Source organism: Anomalospiza imberbis, unplaced genomic scaffold (genome assembly GCF_031753505.1).
Source record: "Anomalospiza imberbis isolate Cuckoo-Finch-1a 21T00152 unplaced genomic scaffold, ASM3175350v1 scaffold_52, whole genome shotgun sequence".
Lineage (NCBI taxonomy): Eukaryota > Metazoa > Chordata > Aves > Passeriformes > Viduidae > Anomalospiza > Anomalospiza imberbis.
The window spans coordinates 315,644-337,105 of record NW_027100130.1 but is presented as its reverse complement, the minus strand read 5'-3'; the positions used below and the strand labels follow the sequence as shown (position 1 = coordinate 337,105).

Sequence of the window (21,462 nt, the reverse complement as noted above, 5' to 3'; positions counted from 1 at the left end):
CAAAATCAACCTAATCCCACAAAATGGCCTTAAAAATAACCCTAAAAACGACCCTAAACCCACAAAAATGACCCTAAAATAACTTTAAAACTACCCTAAACCCACAAAAATGACCCAAAAAATAACCCTAAAACTACCCTAAACCCACCAAAATGATCCTAAAATAACCCAAAAAAGCACCTTAAAGGCACAGAAACAACCCTGAATTCCCCACAAAATCAACCTAAAAACCCACAAAAATGACCCTAAAATAACCCAAAAAGCACCTTAAAGCCACAGAAACAACCCTGAATTCCCCCAAAATCAACCTAATCCCAAAAAATGGCCTTAAAATAACCCTAAAATGACCCTAAACCCACAAAAATGACCCTAAAATAACCCAAAAAACTACCCTAAACCCACAAAAATGACCTTAAAATAACCCTAAAACTACCCTAAACCCACAAAAATGACCCTAAAACAACCCTAAAAGCACCTTAAAGCCACAGAAACAACCCTGAATTCCCCCAAAATCAACCTAATCCCACAAAATGACCCTAAAAATAACCCTAAAACCAACGTAAATCCCTGAAAAATGACCCTAAAACAACACAAAACCAACTTAAACCCACAAAAACCACCCTGAATTATCCCCAGAACGCCCCGAAACCCGCCCAAAATGCTCCTAAATCCCCCCAAAACGCCCCTAAATCCCCAAAACGCCCCTAAATCCCCCCCAAAACCTCCCCAAAAAGCCCACTAAATCCCCCCCAAAATGCCCCTAAATCCCCCCCAAAAGGCCCCTAAATCCCCAAAACGCTCCTAAATCCCCCCAAAAATCCCCCCCCCAAATGTCCCTAAATCCCCAAAACGCCTCTGCATCCCCCCAAAAACCTCCCCAAAACGCCCCTAAATCCCCAAAACGCTCCTAAATCCCCCCCAAAAACCTCCCCAAAAGGCCCCTAAATCCCCAAAAACGCCCCTAAATCCCCCCCAAAACGCCCCTAAACCTCCCCAAAATGTCCCTAAATCCCCCCCAAAAGGCCCCTAAATCCCCAAAACGCTCCTAAATCCCCCCCAAAACCTCCCCAAAACGCCCCTAAATCCCCCCCAAAATCCCCCCCAAAAAGCCTCGAAATCCCCAAAACGCCCCTGCATCCCCCCAAAATCCCCCCCAAAAGCCCCTAAATCCCCAAAACGCCCCTGCATCCCCCCAAAACCTCCCCAAAACGCCCCTAAATCCCCAAAAACGCTCCTAAATCCCCCCCAAAATCTTCCCAAAACGCTCCTAAAGCCCCCCAAAACGCCCATGAATCCCCCCAAAATGCCCCTAAAATCCCCCCAAAGTGCCCCTAAACCTCCCCCAAAATGTCCCTAAATCCCCAAAACGCTCCTAAATCCCCCAAAATCCCCCCCCAAAAACCCCCCTAAATCCCCAAAACGCCCCTAAATCCCCCCCAAAACGCCCCTAAATCCCCAAAACGCCCCTGAATCCCCCCCAAAAACCTCCCCAAAAGGCCCCTAAATCCCCAAAACGCCCCTGCATCCCCCAAAATCCCCCCAAAACGCCCCTAAATCCCCAAAACGCCCCCAAATCCCCCCCAAAACGCCCCTAAATCCCCCCCAAATCCCCCCCAAAAACCCCCCTAACTCCCCAAAAGGCCCCTAAATCCCCCCAAAAATCCCCCCAAAACGCCCCTGAATCCCCCCCAAAAGGCCCCTAACTCCCCAAAAACGCTCCTGAATCCCCCCCAAAAACGCCCCTAAACCTCCCCAAAATGTCCCTAAATCCCCCCCAAAAACCCCCCTAAATCCCCCCCGAAAATCCCCCCAAAAAGCCCCTAAATCCCCAAAACGCTCCTAAAATCCCCCCAAAAACCTCCCCAAAACGCCCCTAAATCCCCACAAAAACCTCCCCAAAAAGCCCCTAAATCCCCCCCAAAATGCCCCTAAAACCTCCCCAAAATGTCCCTAAATCCCCAAAATGTCCCTGAATCCCCCCAAAACGCCCCTAAATCCCCAAAACGCCCCTAAATCCCCCCCAAATCCCCCCCAAAACCCCCCTAACTCCCCAAAAGGCCCCTAAATCCCCCCAAAATCCCCCCAAAAACGCCCCTGAATCCCCCCAAAAGGCCCCTAACTCCCCAAAACCGCTCCTGAATGCCCCCCAAAAACGCCCCTAAACCTCCCCAAAATGTCCCTAAATCCCCCCCAAAACCCCCCTAAATCCCCAAAACGCTCCTAAATCTCCCCCAAAAACCTCCCCAAAAACGCCCCTAAATCCCCCCGAAATCCCCCCAAAAAAGCCCCTAAATCCCCAAAACGCCCCTAAATCCCCCCAAAACGCCCCTAAACGCCCCTAAATCCCCCCCAAAACCTCCCCAAAAAGCCCTTAAATCCCCCCCCAAAATGCCCCTAAACCTCCCCAAAATGTCCCTAAATCCCCAAAATGTCCCTGAATCCCCCCAAAAGGCCCCTAAATCCCCAAAACGCCCCTGAATCCCCCCCAAAACCCCCCTAAATCCCCAAAACGCTCCTAAATCCCCTCCAAAACCCTCCCCAAAACGCCCCTAAATCCCCCCAAAATCCCCCCCCAAAAGCCCCTAAATCCCCAAAACGCCACTAAATCCCCCCAAAACGCCCCTAAACGCCCCTAAATCCCCCCCAAAACCTCCCCAAAAAGCCCTTAAATCCCCCCCCAAAAATGCCCCTAAACCTCCCCAAAATGTCCCTAAATCCCCCCCAAAACGCCCCTAAACCTCCCCAAAATGTCCCTAAATCCTCCCCAAAAAAGCCCCTAAATCCCCAAAACGCTCCTAAATCCCCCCAAAAACCTCCCCAAAACGCCCCTAAATCCCCACAAAACCTCCCCAAAAAGCCCCTAAATCCCCCCCAAAATGCCCCTAAACCTCCCCAAAATGCCCCTAAATCCCCAAAACGCCCCCTAAATCCCCCCCAAAATGCCCCTAAATCCCCCCCAAAAATGCCCCTAAATCCCCAAAAACGCTCCTAAATCCCCCCAAAATGCCCCCTGAACCCCCAAAGCGGCGGGCGGCGCGGCTCACCGAAGGCGGTCGGCGACATCTGCTGCATGATGGGCGCGGCACTCGAGCGCGGGGGTACAGCGACACCAGCGGCGGCGTGGCCCGGCCGGCCCCCGCGCCCAGCTGGCTGCTGGTCCCTGGGGGGACACGGGGTCAGGGACACCCCAAAAACCCCGACCCCCCAACCTGGGGGTCAGGGACACCCCAAAAACAACAAAACCCCCCGAAACTGGGGTCAGGGACACCCCAAAAAAAACCCCAAAACTGGGGCCAGGGACACCCCCAAAAACAACAAAACCCCCTGAAACTGGGGTCAGGGACACCCCAAAAACAACAAAACCCCCCAAAAACTGGGGCCAGGGGACACCCCAAAACTGGGGTCAGGGACTCCCCAAAAAAAACCCCAAAACCCCCCGAAACTGGGGGGCAGGGACACCCCAAAACTGGGGTCAGGGACACCCCAAAAACCCCCCAAAACTGGGGTCAGGGACAGCCCAAAAAAACCCCAAAACCCCCCCAAAATTGGGGGTCAGGGACACCCCAAAAAAACCCCAAAACCACCCCAAAACCTGGGGTCAGGGACACCCCAAAAAAACCCAAAACCCCCCGAAAACTGGGGTCAGGGGGACACCCCAAAAAAACCCCAAAACCACCCCAAAACTGGGGTCAGGGACACCCCAAATAAACCCCAAAACCACCCCAAAACTGGGGTCAGGGACACCCCAAAAAAACCCCAAAACTGGGGTCAGGGACACCCCAAAAACCCCGACCCCCCGAAACTGGGGCCAGGGACACCCCAAAAAAAACCCCAAAACTGGGGTCAGGGACACCCCAAAAAACCCCGACCCCCCGAAACTGGGGCCAGGGACACCCCAAAAACAACAAAACCCCCCGAAACTGGGGCCAGGGACACCCCCAAAAAAACCCCAAAACTGGGGTCAGGGGACACCCCAAAAACCCCGACCCCCCGAAACTGGGGCCAGGGACACCCCAAAAACAACAAAACCCCCCCAAAAACTGGGGCCAGGGACACCCCAAAAAAACCCCAAAACTGGGGTCAGGGACACCCCAAAAACAACAAAAGCCCCCCAAAACTGGGGTCAGGGACACCCCAAAACTGGGGCCAGGGACACCCCAAAAACAACAAAACCCCCCGAAACTGGGGTCCAGGGACACCCCAAAAACCCCGACCCCCCGAAACTGGGGTCAGGGACACCCCAAAAAACCCCGACCCCCCGAAACTGGGGTCAGGGACACCCCAAATAAACCCCAAAACCCACCCCGAAACTGGGGTCAGGGACACCCCAAAAATACCCCAAAACCACCCCAAAAACTGGGGCCAGGGACACCCCAAAAAACAACAAAAACCCCCTGAAACTGGGGTCAGGGACACCCGAAAAACAACAAAACCCCCCCGAAACTGGGGCCAGGGACACCCCAAAAACCCCCAAAACTGGGGCCAGGGGACACCCCAAATAAACCCCAAAAACCCCCCCAAAACTGGGGTCAGGGACACCCCAAAAACCCCAAAACCACCCCAAAACTGGGGTCAGGGGACACCCCAAAAACCCCAAAACCCCCCCAAAACTGGGGCCAGGGACACCCCAAATAAACCCCAAAACCCCCCAAAACTGGGGTCAGGGACACCCCAAAAAACCCCAAAACCACCCCAAAACTGGGGTCAGGGACACCCCAAAAAACCCACGACCCCCCCGAAACTGGGGGTCAGGGACACCCCAAAAACACAAAACCCCCCAAAACTGGGGTCAGGGGACACCCCAAAAAACCCCGACCCCCCCAAAACTGGGGCCAGGGACACCCCAAAACTGGGGCCAGGGACACCCCAAAAAACAACAAAACCCCCCGAAACTGGGGTCAGGGACACCCCAAAAAAAACCCCAAATCCCCCCCAAAACTTAGGCCAGGGACACCCCAAAAAAACCCCAAAACTGGGGTCAGGGACACCCCCAAAAAAAACCCCAAATCCCCCCGAAAACTGGGGCCAGGGGGACACCCCAAAAACCCCGACCCCCCGAAACTGGGGTCAGGGACATCCCAAAAAAACCCCAAAACCCCCCCAAAACTGGGGTCAGGGACACCCCAAAAACCCCAAATCCACCCCGATTCCCCAAATCCCAGTTTGGGGGTCCCAGTATCCCCCAGTCCCAGTTTGGGGGGTCCCAGTGTCCCATTAACACCCAGTTGACCCCCCCCCAGCACCCCAAAACCCCCCAGTAACTCCCAGTTTTGGCCCCCCAGTGCTCCCAGTTTGGCCCCCCAGTGCTCCCAGTGCTCCCAGTTTGGTCTCCCAGTGCCCCCAGTTCGGTCTCCCAGTGCTCCCAGTTTGGCCCCCCCAGTGCCCCCAGTGCCCCCAGTGCCCCCAGTTCGGTCTCCCAGTGCCCCAATTTTGGCTCCCCAGTGCCCCCAGTTCGGTCTCCCCAGTGCCCCCAGTGCCCCCAGTGCCCCCAGTTCGGTCTCCCAGTGCCCCCAGTGCTTCCAGTGCTCCCAGTTTGGTCTCCCAGTGCTCCCAGTTTTGGTCTCCTAGTGCTCCCAGTAACTCCCAGTTTGGCCCCCCAGTGCCCCCAGTTTGGCCCCCCAGTGCCCCCAGTTCGGTCTCTCAGTGCCCCCAGTGCCCCCAGTTTGGTCTCCCAGTGCCCCCAGTTTTGGTCTCCCAGTGCTCCCAGTGCCCCCAGTTTGCTCTCCCAGTGCTCCCAGTTCGGTCCCCCAGTGCTCCCAGTGCCCCCAGTTTGGTCTCCCAGTGCTCCCAGTTCGGTCCCCCAGTGCTCCCAGTGCCCCCAGTTTGGTCTCCCAGTGCCCCCAGTTCGCTCTCCCAGTGCTCCCAGTTTGGCCCCCCAGTGCCCCCAGTGCCCCCAGTGCCCCCAGTTCGGTCCTCCCAGTGCCCCAATTTTGGCTCCCCAGTGCCCCCAGTTTGGTCCCCCAGTGCCCCCAGTGCTTCCAGTGCTCCCAGTTTGGTCTCCCAGTGCTCCCAGTTTGGTCTCCTAGTGCTCCCAGTAACTCCCAGTTTGGCCCCCCAGTGCCGCCAGTTTGGCCCCCCCAGTGCCCCCAGTTCGGTCTCCCAGTGCCCCCCAGTTTGGTCTCCCAGTGCCCCCAGTTCGGTCTCCCAGTGCTCCCCAGTGCTCCCACTTTGGTCTCCCAGTGCCCCCAGTGCCCCCAGTTCGCTCTCCCAGTGCTCCCAGTTTGGCTCCCCAGTGCTCCCAGTTCGCTCTCCCAGTGCCCCCAGTTTTGGCTCCCCAGTGCTCCCAGTTCGCTCTCCCAGTGCTCCCCAGTTCGCTCTCCCAGTGCGCCCAGTTTGGCTCCCCAGTGCTCCCAGTTCGCTCTCCCAGTGCTCCCAGTTCGCTCTCCCAGTGCTCCCAGTTTGGCTCCCCAGTGCCCCCAGTTTGGCTCCCCAGTGCCCCCCAGTTTGGCTCCCAGTGCCCCCAGTTTGGCTCCCCAGTGCCCCCAGTTCGCTCTCCCAGTGCCCCCAGTTTGGCTCCCCAGTGCCCCCAGTTCGCTCTCCCAGTGCTCCCAGTTTGGTCTCCCAGTGCTCCCAGTGCCCCCAGTTTGGTCTCCCAGTGCCCCCAGTGCTCCCAGTTTGGCACCCCAGTGCCCCCAGTTTGGTCTCCCAGTGCCCCCCAGTTCGGTCTCCCAGTGCCCCCCAGTTTGGTCTCCCAGTGCTCCCAGTTTGGCTCCCCCGTGCCCCCCAGTGCCCCCCAGTTTGGCACCCCAGTGCCCCCAGTTCGCTCTCACCAGTGCCCCAATTTTGGCTCCCCAGTGCCCCCCAGTTCGGTCTCCCAGTGCTCCCAGTGCCCCCAGTGCTCCCAGTTCGCTCTCCCAGTGCTCCCAGTTTGGCCTCCCAGTGCCCCCAGTGCCCCCAGTTCGCTCTCCCAGTGCTCCCAGTTTGGCCCCCCAGTGCCCCCAGTGCCCCCCAGTTTGCTCTCCCAGTGCCCCCAGTGCTCCCAGTTTGGTCCCCCAGTGCCCCCCAGTTCGCTCTCCCAGTGCTCCCAGTGCCCCCAGTGCTCCCAGTTTGGTCCCCCAGTGCCCCCCAGTTCGCTCTCCCAGTGCTCCCAGTGCCCCCAGTGCCCCCAGTTCGCTCTCCCAGTGCCCCCAGTTTGGCCCCCCAGTGCTCCCAGTTCGCTCTCCCAGTGCTCCCAGTGCCCCCCAGTGCCCCCAGTTCGCTCTCCCAGTGCTCCCAGTGACCCCAGTTTGGCTCCCCCCGTGCCCCCAGTGCCCCCAGTTTGGCTCCCAGTGCTCCCAGTTTGGCTCCCAGTGCTCCCAGTTTGGCTCCCAGTGCCCCCAGTTTTGGCTCCCAGTGCCCCCAGTTTGGCTCCCAGTGCTCCCAGTCCCACCTGGGGCGCAGGGCGAGGGGGGCTTTCCGGCGGGGGGGGGCTCCGGGCGAGGGGGGTTTGGGGCCGGGGGGCTCGGGGTGCAGCCCGGGGTGCTCGGGGGAGGGGGCGGCGCTGCGGGGGCCGCGGCGAGCGGCCACTCCACTCCTCCAGGCCACTGGCCGCAGCCGCCGTGGCCGAGCTGCACGTGGCGCTGGCCTTGCGAGGCTGCGGGGACACGAGAGGACCAGAGTGACCACTGAGTGACCACTGACCACTGAGTGACCAGAGTGACCACTGAGTGACCACTGAGTGACCACTGAGTGACCAGATGTGACCACTGAGTGACCGCTGAGTGACCACTGAGTGACCACTGAGTGACCACAGTGACCACTGAGTGACCCTAAGTGACCACTGAGTGGACCGCTGAGTGACCACTGAGTGACCACTGAGTGACCCACTGACCACAGAGTGACCAGAGTGACCACTGAATAATCAGAGTGACCACTGAGTGACCACTGAGTGACCAGAGTGACCACTGAGTGACCATGAGTGACCGCTGAGTGACCAGAGTGACCACAGAGTGACCACATGGGGGACAAGGACAGGGACACAGGGGTCAGTGGCCACTCCACTCCTCCAGGCCACTGGCCGCAGCCGCCGTGGCCGAGCTGCACGTGGCGCTGGCCTTGCGAGGCTGCGGGGACACGAGAGGACCAGAGTGACCACTGAGTGACCACTGAGTGACCACTGACCACTGAGTGACCAGAGTGACCACAGAGTGACCACTGAGTGACCCTGAGTGACCACTGAGTGACCACTGAGTGACCACTGAGTGACCGCTGACCACAGAGTGACCACAGAGTGACCACTGAGTGACCACTGAGTGACCACTGACCACAGAGTGACCAGAGTGACCACTGAGTGACCGCTGAGTGACCAGAGTGACCACTGAGTGACCGAAGAGTGACCACTGAGTGACCACTGAGTGACCACTGACCACAGAGTGACCAGAGTGACCACTGAATAATCAGAGTGACCACTGAGTGACCACTGAGTGACCACAGGGTGACCACTGAGTGACCACTGAGTGACCACTGAGTGACCAGAGTGACCACAGAGTGACCACATGGGGACAAGGACAGGGACACAGGGGTCAGTGGCCACTCCACTCCTCCAGGCCACTGGCCGCAGCCGCCGTGGCCGAGCTGCACGTGGCGCTGGCCTTGCGAGGCTGCGGGGACACGAGAGTGACCACAGTGACCACTGAGTGACCACTGAGTGACCACTGAGTGACCAGAGGGACCACTGAGTGACCACTGAGTGACCACTGAGTGACCAGAGGGACCACTGAGTGACCACTAAGTGACCACAGAGTGACCTGAGTGACCACTGAGTGACCACAGGGTGACCACTGAGTGACCACTGACCACAGAGTGACCACTGAGTGACCAGAGTGACCACTGAGTGACCAGAGTGACCGCTGAGTGACCACTGAGTGACCACTGACCACAGAGTGACCACTGAGTGACCACTGAGTGACCACTGCGTGACCGCTGAGTGACCACTGACCACTGAGTGACCACTGAGTGACCACTGAGTGACCACTGAGTGACCACAGAATGACCAGAGTGACCACATGGGGACAAGGACAGGGACACAGGGGTCAGTGGCCACTCCACTCCTCCAGGGCCACTGGCCGTGGCCATGGTGTGGCCCCTGGGGACAGCAGGGGACACCAGGAGCTCATGGGGGACACTGATGGTGACACCCATGGGGGACACCAGGAGCTCATGGGGACAGTGATGGTGACACCCATGGGGGACACCAGGAGCTCCTGGGGACACTGATGGTCACACCCATGGGGACACCAGGAGCTCATGGGGACACCGAGGGTGACACCCATGGGGACACCAGGGGCTCCTGGGGACACCGAGGGTGACACCCATGGGGACACCAGGAGCTCATGGGGACACCGATGGTCACACCCATGGGGGACACCAGGAGCTCATGGGGACAACCGATGGTGACACCCATGGGGACACCAGGAGCTCATGGGGACACTGATGGTGACACCCATGGGGACACCAGGGGCTCCCGGGGACACCGATGGTGACACCCATGGGGGACACCAGGAGCTCATGGGGACACTGATGGTGACACCCATGGGGACACCAGGGGCTCCCGGGGACACCGATGGTGACACCCATGGGGACACCAGGGGGCTCATGGAGACCACCGATGGTGACACCCATGGGGACACCAGGAGCTCATGGTGACACCGATGGTGATACCCATGGGGACACCAGGGGCTCATGGGAACATTGACGGTGACACTGACGGTGACACCAGCGGATGGCAGGGACACCGATGGGGACACCGATGGTGACACCAGGGGCTCATGGACACACCCATGGTGACACGAGGGGATGGCAGGGACACCGAGGATGACACCGATGGTGACACCAGGGGATCAGGGACACACCCATGGTGACACCAGGGGATGGCAGGGACACCGATGGGGACATCAGGGGCTCCTGGGGACACCGATGGTGACACCGATGGGGACACCAGGAGCTCATGGGGGACACCGAGGGTGACACCCATGGGGACACCAGGAGCTCATGGGGGACACCGAGGGTGACACCCATGGGGACACCAGGGGCTCCCGGGGACACCGATGGTGACACCCATGGGGACACCAGGAGCTCATGGGGACACCAAGGGTGACACCCATGGGGACACCAGGAGCTCATGGGGACAGTGATGGTGACACCCATGGGGACACCAGGGGCTCATGGGGACACCGATGGTGACACCCATGGGGACACCAGGAGCTCATGGGGACACTGATGGTGACACCCATGGGGACACCAGGAGCTCATGGGGACACTGATGGTGACACCCATGGGGACACCAGGAGGTCATGGGGACACCGATGGTGACACCCATGGGGACACCAGGAGCTCATGGGGACACCAAGGGTGACACCCATGGGGACACCAGGAGCTCATGGGGGACACCAAGGGTGACACCCATGGGGACACCAGGAGCTCATGGGGACACTGATGGTGACACCCATGGTGACACCAGGAGCTCATGGGGACACCGAGGGTGACACCCATGGGGACACCAGGGGCTCCTGGGGACACCGAGGGTGACACCCATGGGGACACCAGGAGCTCATGGTGACACCGATGGTGACACCGATGGGGACACCAGGAGCTCATGGTGACACCGATGGTGATACCCATGGGGACACCAGGAGCTCATGGGGACACCAAGGGTGACACCCATGGGGACACCAGGAGCTCATGGTGACACCGATGGTGACACCGATGGGGACACCAGGAGCTCATGGTGACACCGATGGTGATACCCATGGGGACACCAGGAGCTCATGGGGACACCAAGGGTGACACCCATGGGGACACCAGGAGCTCATGGGGACACCGATGGTGACACCCATGGGGACACCAGGAGCTCATGGTGACACCGATGGTGATACCCATGGGGACACCAGGAGCTCATGGGGACACCAAGGGTGACACCCATGGGGACACCAGGAGCTCATGGGGACACCGATGGTGACACCCATGGGGACACCAGGGGCTCCTGGGGACACCGATGGTGACACCCATGGGGACACCAGGAGCTCATGGGGACACCAAGGGTGACACCCATGGGGACACCAGGAGCTCATGGGGACACTGATGGTGACACCCATGGGGACACCAGGAGCTCATGGGGACACTGATGGTGACACCCATGGTGACACCAGGAGCTCATGGGGACACCGAGGGTGACACCCATGGGGACACCAGGGGCTCCTGGGGACACCGAGGGTGACACCCATGGGGACACCAGGAGCTCATGGTGACACCGATGGTGACACCGATGGGGACACCAGGAGCTCATGGTGACACCGATGGTGATACCCATGGGGACACCAGGAGCTCATGGGGACACCGATGGTGACACCCATGGGGACACCAGGAGCTCATGGTGACACCGATGGTGACACCGATGGGGACACCAGGAGCTCATGGTGACACCGATGGTGATACCCATGGGGACACCAGGAGCTCATGGGGACACCAAGGGTGACACCCATGGGGACACCAGGAGCTCATGGGGACACCGATGGTGATACCCATGGGGACACCAGGGGCTCCTGGGGACACCGATGGTGACACCCATGGGGACACCAGGAGCTCATGGGGACACTGATGGTGACACCCATGGGGACACCAGGAGCTCATGGGGACACTGATGGTCACACCCATGGGGACACCAGGAGCTCATGGGGACACCAAGGGTGACACCCATGGGGACACCAGGAGCTCATGGGGACACCGATGGTGACACCCATGGGGACACCAGGGGCTCCTGGGGACACCGATGGTGACACCCATGGGGACACCAGGAGCTCATGGGGACACTGATGGTGACACCCATGGGGACACCAGGAGCTCATGGGGACACCGATGGTGACACCCATGGGGACACCAGGAGCTCATGGGGACACCGATGGTGACACCCATGGGGACACCAGGGGCTCCTGGGGACACCAAGGGTGACACCCATGGGGACACCAGGAGCTCATGGGGACAGTGATGGTGACACCCATGGGGACACCAGGAGCTCATGGGGACACCGATGGTGACACCCATGGGGACACCAGGGGCTCCTGGGGACACCGATGGTGACACCCATGGGGACACCAGGAGCTCATGGGGACACCGAGGGTGACACCCATGGGGACACCAGGAGCTCATGGTGACACCGATGGTGATACCCATGGGGACACCAGGGGCTCATGGGGACATTGACGGTGACACTGACGGTGACACCAGGGGATGGCAGGGACACCGATGGGGACAGCCATGGTGACACCAGGGGCTCCCGGGGACACTGATGGTGACACCGACAGTGACACCAGGGGATCAGGGACACAGCCATGGTGACACCAGGGGATGGCAGGGACACTGATGGTGACACCGAGGGTGACACCAGGGGCTCAGGGACACACCCATGGTGACACCAGGGGACACTGATGGTGACACCGAGGGTGACACCAGGACCCCACCTGCCGCGCCTGCTTCTCCTGGTCGCGCAGCCACTGCAGGTAGGACTCGCGGGCCACCTGCTCCTCGATGGCCTCGTTGGTGGCCTCCCAGTCGGTGGCACGCTTCTTGTCCTCCAGCATCTGCTGCTCGATCCACGACTCCTCCGACGTCTTGATGGCGCTCTTCATCAGGGACTGCTCCGCCAGCTGGGGACAGCGGACACCGTGAGGGGACATTGGGGACACTGGGGACATTGGGGACATTGGGGACACTGGAGACATTGGGGACATTGGGGACACTGGGGACAGCGTGAGGGGACATTGGGGACATTGGGGACACTGGGGACACCGTGAGGGGACATTGGGGACATTGGGGACACTGGGGACACTGGGGACACTGGGGACAGGGGACACCGTGAGGGGACATTGGGGACGCTGGGGACATTGGGGACACTGGGGACACCGTGAGGGGACATTGGGGACATTGGGGACAGCGGACACCGTGAGGGGACATTGGGGACACTGGGGACATTTAGGACACTGTGAGGGGACATTGGGGACATTGGGGACACTGGGGACAGCGGACACCGTGAGGGGACATTGGGGACAGCGGACACCGTGAGGGGACATTGGGGACACTGGGGACACCGTGAGGGGACATTGGGGACACTGGGGACACTGGGGACAGGGGACACCGTGAGGGGACATTGGGGACAGCGGACACTGTGAGGGGACATTGGGGACATTGGGGACACTGGGGACAGCGGACACCGTGAGGGGACATTGGGGACAGCGGACACCGTGAGGGGACATTGGGGACACTGGGGACACCGTGAGGGGACATTGGGGACACTGGGGACACTGGGGACACCGTGAGGGGACATTGGGGACACTGGGGACAGCGGACACCGTGAGGGGACATTGGGGACAGCGGACACTGTGAGGGGACATTGGGGACATTGGGGACACTGGGGACATTGGGGACAGCGGACACTGTGAGGGGACACTGGGGACATTGGGGACCCACCCCCCAAAGTCGGGGATCCCCCCCCAATCAGACTCCCCACTCCCCAAACTGGGGGTCCCACCCCCCAAACTTGGGGTCCCACCCCCAAAAGTCGGGGATCCCCCCCAAAGTCGGGGATCCCCACTCCCCAAACTGGGGCTCCCACCCCCCAAACTGGGGGTCCCACCCCCCGAAGTCGGGGTCCCAGCCCCCAAACTGGGGGTCCCACCCCCCAAAGTCGGGGTCCCAGCCCCCAAACTGGGGGTCCCACCCCCCGAAGTCGGGGTCCCAGCCCCCAAACTGGGGGTCCCACCCCCGAAGTCGGGGTCCCAGCCCCCAAACTGGGGGTCCCACCCCCCAAAGTCGGGGTCCCCAGCCCCCAAACTTGGGGTCCCACCCCCCAAAGTCGGGGTCCCAGCCCCCAAACTGGGGGTCCCACCCCCCGAAGTCGGGGTCCCAGCCCCTAAACTGGGGGTCCCAGCCCCCGAAGTCGAGGTCCCAGCCCCCAAACTGGGGGTCCCACCCCCCAAAGTCGGGGTCCCAGCCCCCAAACTGGGGCTCCCAGCCCCCGAAGTCGGGGTCCCAGCCCCCAAACTGGGGGTCCCACCCCCCAAGCTGGGGGTCCCACCCCCCAAAGTTGGGGTCCCAGCCCCCAAACTGGGGCTCCCAGCCCCCGAAGTCGGGGTGCCCCCGTACCCCCGGTTTGAAGGAGGGCAGCCCCAGCCCCACGCCGATGGTGGCCTTGTTGGGGTTCACCACGGAGTTGTAGTGGATGTTGCGGTGGTAGCTGACCCGGATGGGCTCGTCCTCGTTGTGCTGGATCCCGTGGAACGTGTTGATGGGCTCTGGGGGACCCCAAAAATCCACATGGGATCCCCGAAATCCAGACGGGATCCCCGAAATCCAGACGGGACCCCAAAAACACACATGGGATCCTCAAAAACTGACTGGGATCCTCAAAAACTGACTAGGATCCTCAAAATCCAGATGGGATCCCCAACGTGTTGATGGGCTCTGGGGGACCCCAAAACCCACATGGGATCCCCGAAATCCAGACGGGATCCCCGAAATCCAGACGGGACCCCAAAAACCAAGATGGGATCCCAAAAACCCACATAGGATCCTCAAAAATCCAGATGGGATCCCCAAAATCCAGATGGGATCCCCAACGCGTTGATGGGCTCTGGGGGACCCCAAAACCCACATGGGATCCCCGAAATCCAGACGGGATCCCCGAAATCCAGACGGGAACCCAAAAACCCAGATGGGATCCCAAAAACCCACATGGGATTCTCAAAAACTGACTGGGATCCTCAAAATCCAGATGAGATCCCCAACGTGTTGATGGGCTCCGGGGGACCCCAAAACCCACATGGGATCCCCGAAATCCAGACGGGACCCCAAAAACCCAGATGGGACCCCAAAAATCCAGATGGGATCCCCAAAAATCCAGATGGGATCCCCAAAAATCCAGACGCGATCCCAAAAATCCAGATGGGACCCCAAAAACCCAGATGGGATCCCCGAAAATCCCGATGGGATCCCTGAAAATCCAGACGCGATCCCAAAAATCCAGATGGGACCCCAAAAACCCAGGTGGGATCCTCAAAAACCCACATGGGATCCTCAAAAATCCAGATGGGATCCCCAAAAATCCAGACGCGATCCCAAAAATCCAGATGGGACCCCAAAAACCCAGATGGGATCCCCGAAAATCCCGATGGGATCCCTGAAAATCCAGATGGGATCCCCAAAAATCCAGATGGGATCCCCAAAAACCCACATGGGATCCTCAAAAACTGACTGGGATCCCAAAAAATCCCGATGGGATCCCCGAAAATCCAGATGGGATTCCCAAAAACCCAGATGGGACCCCCAAAAATCCAGATGGGACCCCCGAAATCCACATGGGATCCTCAAAAACTGACTGGGATCCCTGAAAATCCAGATGGGATCCACGAAATCCAGCTGGGACCCCAAAAATCCAGATGGGATTCCCAAAAATTCAACTGGGATCCTCAAAAAAAAACCAGCAGCGACCCCCAAAACGGCACCTGGGACCCCCAAAATGGCACCTGGGACCCCCAAATGGCACCTGGGACCCCCAAAACGGTACCTGGGACCCCCAAAATGGCACCTGGGACCCCAAAACGGCACCTGGGACCCCCAAAACGGCACCTGGGACCCCTCCCCATTGCTCCCAGTGCCCAGGGGACCCCTCCCCAGTACTCCCAGTTCCTCTGGGACCCCTCCCCAGTGATCCCAGTTCCTCTGGGACCCCTCCCCAGTGATCCCAGTTCTTCAGGGACCCCTCCCCATTAACCCCAGTTCCTCTGGGACCCCTCCCCAGCGCTCCCAGTTCCTCAGGGCCCCCTGTCCTTCATCAGGGCCCCCTCCCCATTGCTCCCAGTGCCCAGGGGACCCCTCCCCACTGCTCCCAGTTCTTCTGGGACCCCTCCCCATTAATCCCAGTTCCTCTGGGACCCCTCCCCAGCGCTCCCAGTGCCCAGGGGACCCCTCCCCAGTGCTCCCAGTTCTTCAGGGACCCCTCCCCATTAACCCCAGCTCCTCTGGGACCCCTCCCCAGTGATCACAGTGCCCCAGGGCCCTCTCCCCAGTGCTCCCAGTTCCTCTGGGACCCCTCCCCAGTGATCCCAGTTCTTCAGGGACCCCTCCCCATTAATCCCAGTTCCTCTGGGACCCCTCCCCCGTGATCACAGTGCCCCAGGGCCCCCTCCCCAGTGCTCCCAGTTCCTCTGGGACCCCTCCCCAGTGCTCCCAGTTCCTCTGGGACCCCTGCCCAGTGCTCCCAGTTCCTCTGGGACCCCTCCCCATTAATCCCAGTTCCTCTGGGCCCCCTCCCCAGCGCTCCCAGTTTCTCAGGGCCCCCTGTCCTTCATCAGGGCCCCCTCCCCAGCGCTCCCAGTGCCCAGGGGACCCCTCCCCACTGCTCCCAGTTCTTCAGGGGCCCCTCCCCATTAATCCCAGTTCCTCTGGGACCCCTCCCCAGCGATCACAGTGCCCCAGGGCCCCCTCCCCAGTGCTCCCAGTTCCTCTGGGACCCCTCCCCAGTGATCCCAGTTCCTCTGGGACCCCTCCCCAGTGATCCCAGTTCTTCAGGGACCCCTCTCCATTAATCCTAGTACCCAGAGACCCCTTCCCATTAACCCCATTTCCTCAGGGCCCCCTCCCCAGCGCTCCCAGTGCCCAGGGGACCCCAATCCAGTGCTCCCAGTTCCTCAAGGACCCCTCCCCATTAACCCCAGTCCCTCAGGGCCCCCCCCCACCATTAACCCCAGTACCCAGAGACTCCTCCCCATTAACCCCAGTTCCTCTGGGACCCCTCCCCATTAACCCCAGTTCCTCTGGGACCCCTCCCCATTAACCCCAGTTCCTCAGGGCCCCCTCCCCATTAACCCCAGTTCCTCTGGGACCCCTCCCCATTAACCCCAGTTCCTCAGGGCCCCCTCCCCCTTAACCCCAGTTCCTCTGGGACCCCTCCCCATTAACCCCATTTCCTCAGGGCCCCCTCCCCAGCGCTCCCAGTGCCCAGGGGACCCCAATCCAGTGCTCCCAGTTCCTCAAGGACCCCTCCCCATTAACCCCAGTCCCTCAGGGCCCCCCCCACCATTAACCCCAGTACCCAGAGACTCCTCCCCATTAACCCCAGTTCCTCTGGGACCCCTCCCCATTAACCCCAGTTCCTCAGGACCCCCTCCCCAGCGCTCCCAGTGCCCGGGGCACGCACCAGTGCCGTACTGGTAGACCTCGACGGGCCGGTTGTACATCTCGGCCATGGCCTGCATCTCGATGTGGTTCCCGTGGCAGGTGCTCTTGCGCTTGCGGTTGATGTAGGTGGTGAAATCCTCCGTGACGTAGTTGGAGAAGTAATCGGCGTTCTTCATCTGGGGACACGGGGACAGCTGGGACATGGGGACAGCTGGGGACAGCTGGGACACGGGGACAGCTGGGGACATGGGGACAGCTGGGGACAGCTGGGACATGGGGACAGCCGGGGACACGGGGACAGCTGGGACACGGGGACAGCTGGGACATGGGGACAGCCGGGGACACGGGGACACGGGGACAGCTGGGACATGGGGACAGCTGGGACACGGGGACAGCCGGGGACACGGGGACAGCTGGGGACATGGGGACAGCTGGGACACGGGGACAGCTGGGACACGGGGACACGGGGACAGCTGGGACATGGGGACAGCTGGGGACAGCCGGGGACACGGGGACAGCTGGGACACGGGGGACAGGATGGGGACACAGAGGACAGCTGGGACACGGGGACAGCTGGGGACACGGGGACAGCCGGGGACAGCTGGGACACGGGGACAGCTGGGACACGGGGACAGCTGGGACACGGGGACAGCTGGGGACATGGGGACACGGGGACAGCTAGGGACAGCTGGGGACACTGGGACAGGCTGGGGACATGGCAGGGACAGACTGGGGAGGGACACAGCAGCACAGGGACACTGGGGACAGGAGCGGGACAGCGCTGGGGACACTGGTGAGCACCCTCCCAGTGCCCCCCAGTGCCCCCCAGTGCCACCCCAGTGCCCCCCAGTGCCCCCCAGTGCCACCCAGTGCCCCCCAGTGCCCCCCAGTGCCACCCAGTGCCCCCCAGTGCCCCCCAGTGCCACCCCAGTGCCTCCCAGTGCCCCCCAGTGCCCCCCCAGTGCCATCCCAGTGCCACCCAGTGCCATCCCAGTGCCCCCCAGTGCCCCCCCAGTGCCATCCCAGTGCCCCCCAGTCCCTCCAAGTGCCCCCCAGTGCCATCCCAGTGCCCCCCAGTGCCACCCAGTGCCATCCCAGTGCCCCCCAGTGCCCCCAAGTGCCATCCCAGTGCCCCCCAATCCCATCCCAGTGCCCCCCAGTCCCTCCCAGTGCCATCCCAATCCCATCCCAGTCCCCCCCAGTGCCATCGCAGTCCCTCTCAGTCCATCCCAGTGCCACCCAGTGCCACCCAGTGCCATCCCAATGCCATCCCAGCCCCCCCAGTGCCTCCCAATGCCATCCCAGTGCCACCCAGTGCCATCCCAGTGCCACCCAGCCCCCCCAGTGCCCCCCAGTGCCATCCCAGTCCATTCCTGTCCCCCCAGTCCATCCCAGTGCCCATCCCAGTCCATTCCTGTCCCCCCAATCCATCCCAGTGCCCATCCCAGTCCATCCCAGTCCCCCCCAGTGCCCATCCCAGTCCATCCCAGTTCCCCCTCAGTGCCCATCCCAGTCCATTCCTGTCCCCCCCAATCCATCCCAGTCCCCCTCAGTGCCCATCCCAGTCCATTCCTGTCCCCCCCAATCCATCCCAGTGCTCTCCCAGTCCATCCCAGTGCCCCCCAGTGCCCATCCCAGTCCATTCCTGTCCCCCCCAATCCATCCCAGTCCCCCTCAGTGCCCATCCCAGTCCATTCCTGTCCCCCCCAGTCCATCTCAGTGCTCTCCCAGTCCATCCCAGTCCCCCCCAATCCATCCCAGTCCCCCTCAGTGCCCATCCCAGTCCATTCCTGTCCCCCCCAATCCATCCCAGTCCATTCCTATCCCCCCCAATCCATCCCAGTGCTCTCCCAATCCCATCCCAGTCCCTCCCAGTGCCCATCCCAGTCCATTCCTGTCCCCCCCAATCCATCCCAGTCCATCCCAGTCCATTCCTATCCCCCCCAAGCCATCCCAGTGCTCTCCCAATCCCATCCCAGTCCCTCCCAGTGCCCATCCCAGTCCATTCCTGTCCCCCCCAGTCCATCTCAGTGCTCTCCCAGTCCATCCCAGTCCCTCCCAGTTACCCCAGTCCCTCACCAGGTAGTCCATGCAGTGCTTCCTCACCACCTCGTGCATGTCCTGGTCTCCGTACACCTGATCGGCTGAGGGAGGGCACACGCAGGTGACGGTGGGGGGGGGGGGGGGTGTGGGGGGCGGCTCTGGGGGGATTTTTTTGGGGGGATTTGGGGCGTTTTTGGGGCTCACCCACGGCCCGGAACAGACAGGCCCCGTCCTCCTTCATGCGCTTGATGATGAAGCCTTTCTTCTCCCGCAGAGCCTTCTCGAACCGGTGCTCCTGCTGGAGACACAGCCGGGCTCGGGGGGGGTCCTGGGGGGTCCCGGGGGGGTCCTGGGGGGGCTTGGGGGGTCCCTGGGGGCATTTGGGGGGCACAGGAAGGGGGAGAGCTGAGGGATGAGGGGTTGGGGTCACAAAGGGGAGAAAAAGGGGGAGCTCAGGGGGGTCCTTCAGGGACTTGGGGGTCTGGGGGTCCCTGGGGGCACTGGGGGGGCACAGGAGTGGGGGGGGAGCTGAGGGATGAGGGTTGGGGTCACAAAGGGGAGAAAAAGGGGAGGGGGTTCAGGGGAGTTCTTGGAGCAGGGAGGGTCCTTCAGGGAATTGGGGGGTCCCGGGGGGGGCTTGGGGGGTCCCTGGGGGCACTGGGGGGGTACAGGAGTGGGGGGGAGCTGAGGGATGAGGGGTTGGGGGTCACAAAGGGGAGAAAAAGGGGGGGGATCAGGGGGTCCTTCAGGGACACGGGGGGTTCTAGGGGGGTCCCTGGGGGCACTGGGGGGGCACAGGAAGGGGGGGGAGCTGACGGATGAGGGGTTGGGGTCATAAAGGGGAGAAAAAGGGGGGCTCAGGGGGGTCCTTCAGGGACTTGGGGGGTTCTAGGGGGGTCCCTGGGGGGTCCCTGGGGGCATTTGGGGGGCTCAGGAGTGGGGGGGGAGCTGAGGGATGAGGGGTTGGGGTCACAAAGGGGAGAAAAAGGGGGGGTTCAGGGGGGGTCCTTCAGGGACTTGGGGGGTTCTAGGGGGGGTCCCTGGGGGACTTGGGGGGGTCCCTGGGGGCATTTGGGGGGGGGGTATGAAATGGGGGGAGCTGAGGGAGCCACAAGGAATGAGGGGTGGGGGTCACAAAGGGGCAGAGGGGGAGAAAAAAGGGGGATCCGGGGGGGGGGTCCTTGGGGATGGGGGGGGGGGTCCCTGGGGGGGTCCCCGGTCATTTGGGGGGGTTACGGGATGGGGGGAGCTGAGGGAGGCCGCAGGGGATGAGGGGTGGGGGTCACCGAGGGGGCTCAGGGGGGTCCTTGGGAGCTGGGGGGGGGGTCCTTCAGGGACTTGGGGGGTCCCGGGGGTCCCTTGGGAGGGATCCGGGGGTGTCACCAAGAGGGGACACCGGGCAATGGGGGGGGGAGGGCGGTCGGGAAAAACTTGGGGGACAGGGAAGGGTCCCAAAACGGGGGAGCAAACACGGCGACGTTTTGGGGACAAACGGCGGCAAAAAGGGGACGACGACGACCCTGCACGGGGCCACCGAACCCCGGCGGGACCCCCGGTGTCCCCCGGTCCCCTCGGGGCTCACTGATGTCCCCCCGGTATGATGTCCCCCCTCCCCGGTGTCCCCAGATGCCCCCGCGCTGTCCCCCGCTGCCCGCCCCCGGTGTGTCCCCTCGATGTCCCCCGGTCCCCCCGGGTCCTCCTCGGTGTCTCCCCGGTGTCTCCCCGGTGTCCCCGCACCTGCTCGGGCCGTGGCCGGGTCCATCTCCACCCTGCCGGCCTCGTACTCATCCTCGCTGTTGTAGCCTCCTCCCGCCTCGTCGGGCCCGGGGCTGCCGCAGCCGGGGCCCAGCCCCATGCCCAGCCCGATCCCGCCGGGGCCCGACCCCGCGGGGCCCCCGCTGGGCCCCGGCCCCGCCGCGCCGCCGCCGCTTGCTGTGCCCGGGGCCGCCGCCTCCGCCGCCGCCGCAGCCGGGCCCGCGGGGCTCGGGCAGCCCCAGCGCCGCCGCCTCCAGCCCCAGCAGCGCCGCGGGCCGTCGGCGGAGCCGGGCCCGCCGTTCCCGGGCCCGCCGGGCCCTGCGGGCGGGGGGGACCCGGCGGCTCCGGGCAGCCCGGCCCAGCCCCCGCAGCGGCGGCGGCGGCGAGGCGCGAGGCCGCGGCCCCCCCCACGCCGGGGCCGCCGGGTTCGCCCACGCCTCCGGGCCTCGCTCGGGCCCCGCGTCCGCTCCGCGCTCGGGCCCCGCGTCCGGGCCGGAATCGCCATCACCGTCGGGC

The 21,462-nt window shown here is 62.3% G+C and overlaps 1 protein-coding gene across 1 annotated transcript; it reads right to left on the bottom strand.

The window, feature by feature from the left end:
* Window positions 1-218: 218 nt before the first annotated feature.
* On the bottom strand, window positions 219-19,514 carry OTUD5 (OTU deubiquitinase 5). The gene is given in 12 exon segments (XM_068178627.1): window positions 219-223; window positions 3,045-3,075; window positions 3,077-3,097; window positions 3,099-3,160; window positions 7,370-7,404; window positions 7,406-7,488; window positions 7,490-7,573; window positions 12,435-12,620; window positions 14,116-14,264; window positions 17,168-17,324; window positions 19,228-19,292; window positions 19,396-19,514. Coding segments are annotated over 12 exon segments (915 nt in total). The 5' UTR covers window positions 19,433-19,514.
* Between the last annotated feature and the right edge of the window lie 1,948 nt (window positions 19,515-21,462).